We start from the raw sequence: 13,021 nt of genomic DNA, 5'->3' as shown, positions 1-13,021 counted from the left end.
CCTTCCTTCAGGTGTCCGAGGGCCCTTGCCTGACTCCCTGAGGGGAAGGAGCACCTGGAGGGATGTCAAAGTACCCCATTTCCCTTTTGCATTGCCACTGCAGAAACTCATTCATGGCTACTGTATGGAGTGCAGGTCTGTGTTCATCTCTGCTTTTTGCTGGACAGGAGTTTCCATGGCATTCTCCATCCTCCCCATGGAGACCCCATTGCACGCACATGTGGGTACCACTTCATCAGAGAGCAGGCAGACGCTCTCCTCTGACTCGCGAGCCATTCTGTTGAGGGCTTCCAATAGTTCTGTGATGTTGCGCTGCCTTCTGCTGACTCTCCATGATGAGTTGGAAAGCTGAATCCAGAGGCTTGTCATCTGGCTTGGACCTCACAGATGCTTCTTCCCCAACAGTCCTCCAAGTGCCAAGGAGCTCGGTTGAACCTATCTCCATGCAGGGGCACCATTTAAATACGGATTACTGAAGGTCGGAGGTGATGGCAGGGTGGGCAAATCAGAGGCCACCCCACCAGTGAGCCGGTGTGTTTCCAGGGAATGCGTAATTAATGAGGTGGGATGTGCCGAGAATGGGACAATACGGCGTGAAAACCCGCCAATGCGGTCAGCAAGTAAAATGTCCTTTTTCCTGCCCGCTATCGCACTTAGTACAAATCTGGGATGATTCCGCCCTTAGATCCCCCATTGATTGCAGACTCATTTCTCCCCCGTGTGGATGATTGAAGAACCTAGCCCTGTAGTAATCACCTCTGTTCATGCCTTATACTACACAACATACATGAGAAATACTTCACTGCTGTGGAAAAAATCCATTTTCCTTTCAAATGCTGTGAGTATAGGGTGCATAATTAATTTTGTACCCATCAGTCACTCTAGCGCCAACATAACTTAAGTATTAAAGAGCAAAGGATTTCATCAGTGTTGCAGTTTGGTATTGTGCTATTACTAAAATGGCAGCAGTGTGTCGACATAATGCTAATGTACTGAGCTACAGGAACATAGGGTGTGGTGAGTTCATGTCAAGGATTTCCCGCAGGGTAAAATGTTAGCATTTATACTCACTTCACCATAGCTGTTATTCCCCAGCCATCATAGCAATCACTGAAATAATAACAATGTTTGGGAAAGGAACAGTACTTGCAGAGGAAGAATTAAATATTGTTCTTGATGTGTGTCATGAGATGTGCCAGGCAAGTGCTACAAATAACATTTGCCTGGCATGATCAGTGCAATATCATAGTTGATCTGATATATTGTTTGGAAAAGCTTTTTATTCATGGGGGGCTTGGGGGTGGGGGTGGCGGTGGAGTGGTGGTCAACATTGCCCTGTACTGTAAAATAGATTGTGTTTACAAATTTTATATCATCACTACAACCATACTGGATATTTTAATTTTCTACATTAATCAAGTAATGAAAAAAGATTGACTCTGTGTTTAGATCGCACAGAATTGCAAAATGTGCTCCGTTACCCAGATTTGCAAACTCCACCTTAAAAGAATCTGTGAAGTCCTTAGTCCCTCTGGGGAATGGCCTACTGTGTTATACAAGCAAAGTACTTTTTAAAATATGTATCTTTTTCTTTTACATAGCTGGTACTATTCTTTGGAATTTAGAATAGGGGTTTCCAATATTTTTAGGAAACTACTGACATAAATTTACCTGGTGACTCAGCCAGAAAGGTTTGATTTTACTATCTCCATTGAATGCAAGTTCATGCATTCATGTACTGCACTTAGAATATCTCAATAATCTAATGCAAATTTCTTTTCCATGAAGCTGCAGTAAATGTATTAGGGCCCAGGGCATCCAGTAGTTGTTTTTACTAGTGATTATGGCTGGTTAAAATCTAATAAACCCCTACATGAAGCTGAAAGTCTACATCTTTTAAATAAATGCCAGAGACTGAGTTTAAGGCTGTAATTTAATCTCAAGGTTCAGATGACTGGTAAGAACTATGAACTATAACCTTGTGCTACACTCTTTGTTAACATTAGTGCCACTCATTATATGCTGTTCTATTTGTGACCTACAGCTCTTTAATTTCCACTCTGTTTATTACTTATAAAGTAACAGCAGAACTTCCTTTGTAAAGTTTGCACAGTTCAAATCTTTGTGAAACTACAGAACAATGTGTATTCCATGGTGTTTAATATTCTGCTCAAAGTCTCTTTCTCTCGATGACAAGGCATCTTTTAATACATTAGATTTTGCGATATTATTTCTGTACTATGTTTGAAACTAAAAATTATGTCCCATTTAAAAGCTATTTCCATGCCAATGTGTATGCAATGTATATGCTGGCAACATGTGCAGGAAGAGAATTGGAAGGAAGAGTGGCCTCACAAGTCCGGTCTCTTATACTGACAAGTTTACCTCTCAACATTTTCATTTGTCTTAAACTCTGAGTAACTGCGCAGTTTCCTACTAACTGAAATACAAAAGAAAAAATCTTGGGAGATCTTTAACAGTTGGATGAACCAAAACTGCAAATCAAGTACTAACTATTGTGAGAACATTGTTGATTTTTCCAAGATGGGAACAATAAACTACACGACTGTTAATATAAGTTCAGGTAAGAATCATGTTATTTAGTCATGGGCTTACTCAGAACTCAGAATTTCTTTATCTTTTATATGTTGTTTCCTGATGCAGCAAAAAGATAGCCTCGATGATTTTTCACTGAATAGGACTTAACGGTCATTCCACAATCTGTAATGGGATACAGTACTAACTGGGAAATGATGTAATCAATTTCAGGGTCGCTGCTGTGCTGCTTGTAAGACTAGTCACAGGATGCATGTAATTTTAGTTCTTTTAGTCAAATGGAGTCCAGAGTAATGAGAGGTAGGAATAAGGATATTTCCTGAAGTGTTCCACACCAGAATATTGTGCTTACTCACACTGTAATGTGTTTTGGCTTGTCTGAATACTAAATCATTCTAACAGAAGATTTCTATGAAATCTTTTCGGAACTCCAAGACTGTAAACCAATGTAACATGAAAAGCAGATGCAACTTGTTTGAAATAGTCTCTTTGAGTGCTGGGTTAACAATTATAAATAGAGAATATATTAACTGCTAATATAATGGTCTAGAAATTTGGACAGGCCCTAAAGATGGGCACATGAGTTGCTGTAGTTGCCAGTTCATGCTGTCCCAGGCTATGAGTTAAATTTCATAAAATGATTCAACTGTGCAACCAGGAACACTGCAACAACAACAAAAGCAAAGTACTGCAGATGCTGGAAATCTGAACTAAAAACCAAAAATACTGGAAATACTCAGCAGATCTGGCAATCCTGTGGCGGGACAAACAGACTGAATGTTCAGACCTATGACCATTCATTATGTTTAATTATGTTCTACTGGCACAATCAGCTCTACACTTTGGGTGCAGATCTGGTTGTGAGCAGCCAGAAATTGGGCATCTCAGATACCATTTGAAGATAACCAGCATCTCTTAGAGAGGAGGTGCACTATGGTACAGAGAGCCGGCTTTGCAAGAAGTCCAGATAGGATATCCAGGTTCTCTGCTGCCACGTTGGAGGCCCTGGAGCAGTCGATGGGCAGGAGAGGGGATGATGCTGGTCTTCCTAGCAGGAAAGGGACAGAAAGCCCTCCAGGCAATATCACTGCCGTCATTAGGAAAATAGGTCATGGATGAGGTCTTTTTTTTTATTCACTCATGGGATGTGGGCATTGCTGGCTAGGCCAGTATTTTTTGCCCATCCTCCCTACTTGCCCTTGAGAAGGTGATGGTGAGCTGTCTTCTTGAACAGCTGCAGTCCATGTGCCAGTGTCAGAAAACGGCTACAATGCTGAAAGAATTTCAAGAATCTCAAATTTGTCAAAGAATACTTACTTTCTGCTTACACTTCCATTAGCTCCTGTCTCACTACTTTCAATGCTCCTCTCACCCAGCTTCCCTTTACTCTCCTGCAATTACTACATTATACCCCACTCCATCTCTTTCTCCACATACTCGCACTTCCTGCTCTCTCTATTGTTGCAACCTTCACATCTACACACTTCACATTTTTGTGCTGCATACCAACTATGGACTGTGTTGGACACATTCACACTTCAAGCCTGTCATGACACAATCAATCCTTTCTCACCAGATGTCATGCACAACTCTAAACAGCAGGAGGCTGCCATTGAAGATGGCTGAGCCTGCTTGCACACCCTCTTCTGGATGAGACTAGGCATGGTGTCCCTGAAGATTCACTATGAGTATGGTCTCCTGCATATTGCCCCCCTCTCCTCTCTTTTTCACAAGCTGCTCCTGTTGTCTTCTGCTTTCTTTGCTGTTTTCCCTCCTCATCCAGCCCCAAAGGCAGCATTGCCACAGCACTGATGTCTGCAGTAAGCTGTTTAGCAGGCAGCCAGAAACAGTGCAGCACCAGCAAAATCTTCTCAGCAATCAGAACTAAGTTTCCACAGGCAAAAAACAACACACAAAACACCGAGAAGCTGATCAGTAGCCTTGATGACAAGCTAAGCAACAGTAGTGTTTAAATGGCATTGCTGAAGGCTTCTTCCTGCTTGTTAGTGCCACAAGGTGCTGATTGAATTGATCACATGTTATGTCTGGCACTAGGGCAGAAAACAGTCCTATAGCAAGCATAAGAGTCTAATCTTTATTTCATGTTATAGTTCTGGAAAGTGCCCTGAATACCGATGGAACGGCCTGAAACAATATTGCTGGCGGTGCACTTCTGGTTCATAATGAATAGGCACTCCCTGTCCACCAGACTGAGTGCCTAGGTTTCGCCTTTTGTGTCATCACATTTCTAGGCCTTTTTAAAAATAAATTTTCACTCGTTTAATGCAGCCAATGACTCATTTGAATGGAAGTTATATTTCAATTACAATGTAAAATACCATTGGCTGTTCTGTATTATTTGAGATAAATTGTCCTCTGGAACATATATTCTCTCCATTATAGAATTGTACAGTATTGCTCACTTTCCTACAATAAGATGTATTGATAATTATAGCAGGTACTTTAGCTAATGGCTTCAACTTATTTTATATCCTAGTCAATTTGATTGGTTTAACAGGTGTCAAAGGCATTTAGAGGGCAGCATGAGCCTGTCTGTCTTGCAAAATAGATTTCCAGTACAGGCAATTGACTAGATGCAGCATCTATAGGCCTCAACTCCTAAAAATAACTGGATTTATCCTCACAAGTGGCTAAAATAAAATCAGCTGTCACCATCAAGTCTGAGAGGAGGTAGAGGGAGAAGGTAGAAGCAGATTTGACTGGAGCTGGCCTCCAGTAAGCCTGCAATAAGAGGGATTTTTCACTTTTACTGGACAGAAAATAGAAACACTGCTGGTACAGGATTAAAAAGAAGTCTCTTCTACATAATTTGTTGATTTACGAAATCTTACCAACTGAGCATTTGCTGAACTAAAAGGGTATGTATGAAACATCCCTGTGTACTAAATATGCATATCACATATACAGTAGATTGATTTTCATTAGTGATGCAAGTTTTTCTTTCTTTAAAGTATGTACAATAATATGCATTTACAAAGCTAAAAGCCAAACATGGTCCTTTTTTTGCATTAAGAATAATGTAGCGTTTATGCTTTTTTTCCAAATTGCATTTCAGGCTCTCTTGAAATTGCAGTAAAGTGAATATGCTTGCTCAAAATTGCCTACTTTAATCTGGGCAATTTATTTTGCTTGGCTTGCACTGTGTGGGGAGGGTAAGTCTGTGGGTTTTAATCCAAAATGCTTACAATAACCAAACAGATTCTGACTATGAAAATGTGTTAATTCATTTAACAATTTACTGAAATTTCTAATTGAATACACCTCCTACACTCTAAGCTGGCATTTTTTTTCCTTTCTCATTAATTCCTTACTCAAATGAAACATTAGGCAGGTGCTAGATAAAGCTTTAGCTAAACATATAGTTGAAGTACTTTAACCTATGGACCAAGAGATGGAAAATGTGAGTAGGCTGGATGGTTACTTGTCAACTGGCATGGACACGATGGACCGAATGGCTTTCTTTTGTGCTGTAAATTGCTGTGACTCTATAATTCTAGTTAAGGCTTGCTCCTATGCATAACGATGTCGACAAAGACAGTGGTTGAAACAATTGCAAATTTACAACTCAAATGTCAGCATGGCCTTTTGTGAAAATTCAGTTCTGTAAATAACACCAGACGGTATGAAACACTACATAAATAGAAAACCATGGGGAACAATTTTATTCAGTCTTGTGCATGCCATAGTTTCTAGCTCTCATTATTTTTTCATATAAACATAAAAATGATAATGGATACTTGGCTATTATGAGGTGCTCGGAATAATGCTTGTATGTTTGTAATCTATATATTGTTCCATTCAATACATATGTATTATCAAGGATCTTTGACAGCAAAATAACAATAACAATTCACATCATTCTATGGCAGCTATTAAATAATGACAACCTTTTAAGAGAATGATTATGCTAGATTAATGACTATTTGGTGTAAGATTAATTTGTGTGAAGTTTATATTTGCTTAACTTGTTTGGTTGAAATACCAATGTTAATTGTGGTATGATCAGTGAACATTGACTTGATGCTTGCTTTCTGAAATGGAGCGGTTATGTTAATTATCCATTGAAAGATCTGTCATGAAGTGTAGCTGCTTTTAAGCATTAATTATCTGGATCTTGCAAAAATATGGGCAATTGAAAAGCTGCTGATTAATGTGAAAAGAATGGCATAACTCACTTTTCTAAAATTTGATGTTCACATGGTCTGTTGATCATGCTATAAGACAGGCTGAAATATTTCAGGCCATCCTGGTCACTGTATTCACATCATCTTCCCATATTAACTGAACCCTTGACTCCACTCCTAATTTGTCTTGAGTTATCCTAGATCTATCACTGACAAATATGTGTTCTTGGTAATAAAAGGTATATTTATTGTAGAACAATATTTCTCCCAAAATTCCATGAATATTTTTGTTTATTTTTTTAATAATTCATCAATATCTCGCATATGTGACCTCTACTTTTTAAAACAGTGACAAAAATGACACCATTTATTTTAAGAGATTGCTGTGCAAGTATCTGATCTAATAGCATTAACCTGATAGGTTTGTAATTGCATGCTAGTTATAACTCATAGGGCAGAACTTTTTGTCCCCCTACTGCGGGTTTGCAGGCCGGGAGGCCTGTAAAATTCCTCGGATGGCCTTTCCATTGGGCTCCCGCCCACCTCAGCCTCGCCGCAAATTTATGGCGGGACACATGGGACCTAAGCCAGCCCGCATGCCCTTGATCTAATTGAGGCCCTTTATTGGCCAATTAATGACCACTTAAGAGCCATTCCCAGGTTTGTGGGAGGAGTTCAGGGACAGCGGGAAGACCGGAAAGTGACTCTGCTCAGGTCTCGGGTGGGAAAGCGTGGTATTGGGGCGGGGGGGTGCATCTCCATCAACAGCCTCCTTTCAACATCAGGCGCCCCCTCCCCTGACAAAGTCTGGCCCCAGCAGGTGCTCCCTCCTCCCCTGGCCTCTCCACCAACACCCCTACCCCCATATGGCTCACCTACCCTCCCTGTCCTGAGACCCCCTCTCTTACAAGTTCCTGGTGTCCTGGGAGTTAGACTCTGGGGGACTGCATACAGTCCAGTCCTGTCCACTGCAGCTTCTGGTGTGCTGGGACTAGAGAGCTGGCGGTCAACTGGATTGGCTGGCAGCTCTCTGAGGTGGGACTTTCTTCTGAGTGAGGGTTGGAAGTCCCATCTCCAGTCAATTAATGCTCCTTCTGCGGGGCAACCAGTATTGGTGGTGATGCATTTGCCACCAACTCTTCAGATGGTGGGCAGGGAAACACCGCCATTCTGAACTTCCTGGCCATAGTAACTCATAAGAGCGATTAAAAGCTTTAAGATGGAATGTGATCAGATGGCAGTCTTTGTCAACCTGCAAGCCTCCAGTGTCTATTTGGAACACCTGTAATTTGGGAATTACTTCATGGCAGAGAATTAGTCAGGTAAGTTCTTCTATTTTCATATTATGTTATAAAGAATCATAAAATTACCTCTACTAAATCATTTATTGTAGTTCAGAAACTATTGTTCATTAATGGTCTCACTGCACAAGCCTTCACAGGCATTATTTAAGAGTCGTGTATTTTACAGTACTTGGATTTAATTTACTTGTATTTAATCAGAGTCCACTTACCAACCAATCAGCACTCTCTTCTCATACAGTATAAATTGTTGGTTTCCCCTTATATTGGTGTTCTTGCAAAGTGTCCTGATGAGTGCAAGACAAAAAGCTTCAGCATGTCTTTTTACAGCAATACTCATGTACTTAATTTCTTAATTACTTAATAACTTGAGAGTTTAAAAATTGTTCCGATCTGATATAGTCAGTTGTCATAAAATAAGGTAAATGACAAGTTTATGTGAAATAGCTATTGACTGTCAAATTCCTTTAATTAAAACAAATGGTAGTATAACTGATTGAAGTGACAATGGTTAAAAATAGAGGTTATTTTCCAAGGTGTGAACATCTACTGTGAAGAAAATGGAGTATCATGTGAGGGCATGACCATTCCTCCTTATGAATTATCCATTAGCTGCCTACATTGTATAAGACTTGGCCCATTTAGCAACTGTGATTGAGAAATAGTTTTCTGGACTGGCTTACCTGTCTGTCCCCACAGTGGTGTACTGGTATTGGAAACCCTATAGTGTGTGGTCTAGTGGCTAATCTAAATCTAGGTTCTGTCAATAAGAGCACTTGTCTTCAAGCTATTAAAGTTAATAAAATCTCTCACATATTGAGCTGGAGTTGCATCTTCAGAGAGCTGAAAATATAAACAAAATTACACTGCTCTAACCACCGTTTTCAAAAGAGAAATCTTAATATGACACAGACACGAAATAGTTAAATAAACAAGTGTAGGGGATTTCCATGTTCTGCTCGGTTCTTTTTTTACATTTTTTTGAAATATAGCAGCTGAAACAGAACTAACATTGGCACTGCTTAGCAACAGAGTAGTAGGAACATGGTCATTTTGTCTTTTTATCGGATGACTTACTTTCCACCATGATGAAAATCATTAAATGTAGTTTTGAGGATCGAAAACCTGGCAGGACATTATGGTACAGGAATGGTTCAATGTAGGATATCCCCATGACTTTTCCTGGACAGCTGTTTCTGCTTGGAATTCAGTAATTACATTTGTTTCCTCTATTCATGGTAACCTTCAATATGCACAGCAGGCTGCCTGAGGTAGCACTTGCATATCTTCAGAAGTTTCCAAATATTCTACTGCTATTTAAAGGGTTGTATTTTCCATTGAGTAACAAGCTGAGGGGATTGAAGGTGAATGATTGATTGCACTGGGTTCCACAAAATGGAATGCTGTCCTTGAAATAATGTATTGAATGACTCATACATGGCCTGCCATGTTTCCTGCTTAAGGACAATCTCCTCATGGAAATCTTATCTAAAACACACATTTCTACCCTCATTTACTCACACACATCATTCAAGTACAAGATTATTACATACAATATCCTATAATATAATCATTCCTTAGTTTCTCTAAAATGACGTGATGTTTCCAATTTTATGTACGTTGATGGTGTGCAGTCCAGAGGCAGGCATATGCACAAGATTGTAGGGGAGGATCAGGTGTAGAGTGGGCCTCTACTTTGCAGCAAGCAACCTTTTTTGCCATTCACAAAACACACAGTAGAGGTGGGTGCTGCATTGTTGCAAAATTCCTTCTCGTGTGTTCTTCTCAAGGACTGGAGATTTGTGTGCAGCACTGAACCTGTTTATAACCTGCTGCATGAATGACGCCTGGGTGCCCTTCCTGGAAGATGCTCTGAAGTGCCAAATTGAGAATCCTCCTCACACCCATCTAATGCAGATGTATATCTATTCAATTATTTCTAAACCACCACCACCAATATATTTGTTACAGAATCAGTTACATGCCTCCAACTTAGGTTGCCTTTGACTTCCTTTCATAACCCATCTTCACGCCTGGCTTGATAAAGTTTAAATAACTGAACTTGGGTATGAAACTTGAATAAAAGAAACTAAACTGAAATGCCATGTGTGGAACTATACTGCTTAGTTGTTTCAGCCCACCTACTGACATACCCATTGTCAGGGACTAGATGAGGTAGATATGACATCATCTGGACATACAGCAGGTGGCATATGCCTCTCTTCAAAGTTAGATGACTACACATCGATCCAATGTTGGGTTTAATGCAATTTCCTGTTTGCATGAGATACCTTGCCACCAGCAAAGACTCAAAATATAGATTATGATGCAATCACTGTCGGCTGTTTACAAACATGTTTTCCTGGAATGCAAGCCAGGTAAACATGATCCAACATCAGAAAATATTCAACTGTGCCTCTACGATCAAATGAATAAGCCCTTGATCTTGCTGCCCTCACTCGTACTTGAGAATGTTAAGATCAGCAACATGTCCTGTAGCAAATAGTTTGCTAGTGGAAACTCTTCAATTGTGTGATGTAGCAAAAAAAAATCTACCATTGTAATGGCATTCATTACAGCACCTGCTGAGTAACAGATTTCTGTGGTTTCTCTTCAGCAAGTTTTTGGCATGTCATTAAACAACTAGATAGAGGGAAATATCTGAGAATGATCATGGTAAACCAGGTACAAAGCTATTAACACCAAATCTATTTAAGTAACTACTTTGGTCAGCTCTTGTGCACTAATATGCTTTTAAAAATTATTTTAAAAATTTATCTTGCATGGAAGCTTTAGTCCCAACAATAGGTATAAAAACATTTGGGGATGGATAAAATAATTTTGTAGCCACAGGAAGGTTGACAGATTACGTTCAAACTACTTCCATGTTGCTATTTTTTCCAGTATTAGCATCTCCCCCAGCCCCAGTACATTACAATAACTGCAAGCCATTTTTCATTTCTATTTGAACGCACAAAAGGTCCCAATGCCTACTCTTTCTTGATACCATAATCTTCTATGCTCGGTTGCTTTGAGATATTTTTGTTGCGTCTTGCAAAATAGTACCCTATGTAAAGAATGATAACTGTTAGAGAGTTAACAACAAAGACAACTCGCCCATCCTCAAGAAACTGATGTAATTAAAATAAAATGAGTCACCTACCTCTTCGTTTTTTTAACTCATTCTATCCTGTCCCCAAATGGAAAGGGGATGAGAGGTGAAGGTTAGCATTGTGATTCATGACAATAAAGCGAGTGCCTTGTTCTGTAGTCTAATGAGCCATTATTATAAAGTCCTGAAATCCAGTTATGTTCTCATTTCCAGCTGCTGTCATATCTGATGAGCCTAGCCAGGCTGAGACTGTGCCCCTTGATAGCCAGGAGACTGTCTCACTTAAAGACAGATTGGCCATGTATCAAGCAGCTATTTCTAAGAAGGAGAGCGGCAGCCCTTCAGTTGCGGTAAGTAGCAATCTTCCTAGTATCCTTTTTAAAAAAAAATACTGTGATTGTAAGATTTCAATGTTGATGTCTTTCACTCTTTGCCTGTATAGTCCAATGACTGATATATTTGCACTTTGATCAGTAAATGAGCTTGAGCAGAAGCTTGGACAACTTGAATCCCAGTAACTGTACAAGTGGGACAAACACGAGGTTTATTTTTCTTGGTGGAAGGGCAGGGTAGAAGATGAGAAGCTCATTGTCTGCCTTGCTTGAGACTTAGGACTAAAACAATACACAGCACCTTCTTGCTTGCTTTAACTAATAGAAACTCTTTGTGGCTACATTGCCTTTCCCTTTGACTTATGGGGGTGAGCAGGGGGGCTGGGGGGTGGGTGGGGGCCCGCTCACCGACGTGTAAAATGATGCGGGATGATGTTGGGCGGAACTCCCTACTTCACCCCGCGTCATTTAAATTTTCAGGTTGGCGGGGGTGCAGCTGAATCAGCTGTCCACCTGCCAACCTGGCAATGGCCAGTTGAGGTAATTTAAAAACTAATTGAAGCAGTTAAAGGACCTGCCCATCCAACCTTAAGGCTGACGGGCAGGCCAGGAGCTCTGGCGGGCTTCAGAACATGCATGAAACCTCATCCATGGGCGGGAGAGGGTTCATGTAGGTTTTTAAAAATTTAATAAAAGTTGAATTAAAAGTGACATGAGGGGACATGTGAGGGAAATTTTACTTGTCTATATTTCACATTTTTGAATTTGGCGCCAATCTCCCTGAGGCAGTACTTAGCGAAAGTGCGCACAGTGAGTGCATAGTGCTTCCTGGCGGACGTCACGCTGGGAGGGCCTTAATTGGCCCTACCACATAAAATGGCGGCGTGCCCCCAAACATTACCTAGATTTTAATTTACCTAGAGTTACATACATTTCATTATCTTGTCAGAAGGTTTTGAAAGATAAAATAAACAACTCCTTACAAACCAAAATACTGCAGTTGCTGGAAATCTGAAAGAAAATGGTGGAAATGCTCAGCAGGTCTGACAGCAACTGTGGAGAGTAAAACAATTTCCATTAAAGGACAATGACCTTTCTAAGCCTGTTCTCTCTCCACAGATGCTGCCAGATCTGTTGAATATTTTCAGCATTTTCTGTTTTTTAATGCCCCACCCTAACTTTTAGTACTTTTCTTGCACCCTGATCAAAGCATCTGCTCAGAGTTGGAAATAATCCTCTCAAAGGAATTTCACAGGTGATGACGAATGGTTATTTTCTCTCTGGGTGGGAGGTTTTGTTTGCATTGTAAGCTCTACTAAACCTTTTAAGTAGTTATAAATTTCAGTACATGTGCTTGTGCAATATTGTACTGGATGTTTCCACTTGTGGGAGAGACTAGAAACAGGGGACACAATTTAACAATAAGAGGTCTACTGTTTAACACGGAGATGAGGATTTTTTTTTATCTTTCAAAGGGTCATTAATCTGTGGAATTCTCTTCCCCAGAGGGCGGTGGAGGCTGGGTCACTTGAATTTATTCAAGGCAGAGTTAGACATATTTTTGGTAAACAAGGA

The 13,021-nt window shown here is 40.2% G+C and overlaps 1 protein-coding gene across 1 annotated transcript in view; it reads left to right on the top strand.

The window, feature by feature from the left end:
• The window catches only part of xirp2b (xin actin binding repeat containing 2b), a 139,956-nt gene that overhangs the window by 86,234 nt on the left and 40,701 nt on the right, over positions 1–13,021 (top strand). The window contains exon 4 of the mRNA XM_041200240.1: positions 11,328–11,464. Within this exon, the coding sequence (XP_041056174.1) occupies positions 11,328–11,464 (137 nt within the window). The remainder of the gene's footprint in view (positions 1–11,327; positions 11,465–13,021) is intronic.

The sequence above is a fragment of the Carcharodon carcharias genome, chromosome 12 (assembly GCF_017639515.1).
Source record: "Carcharodon carcharias isolate sCarCar2 chromosome 12, sCarCar2.pri, whole genome shotgun sequence".
Classification (NCBI taxonomy): Eukaryota; Metazoa; Chordata; class Chondrichthyes; order Lamniformes; family Lamnidae; genus Carcharodon; species Carcharodon carcharias.
This window is presented reverse-complemented; position numbering and strand designations above follow the sequence as displayed.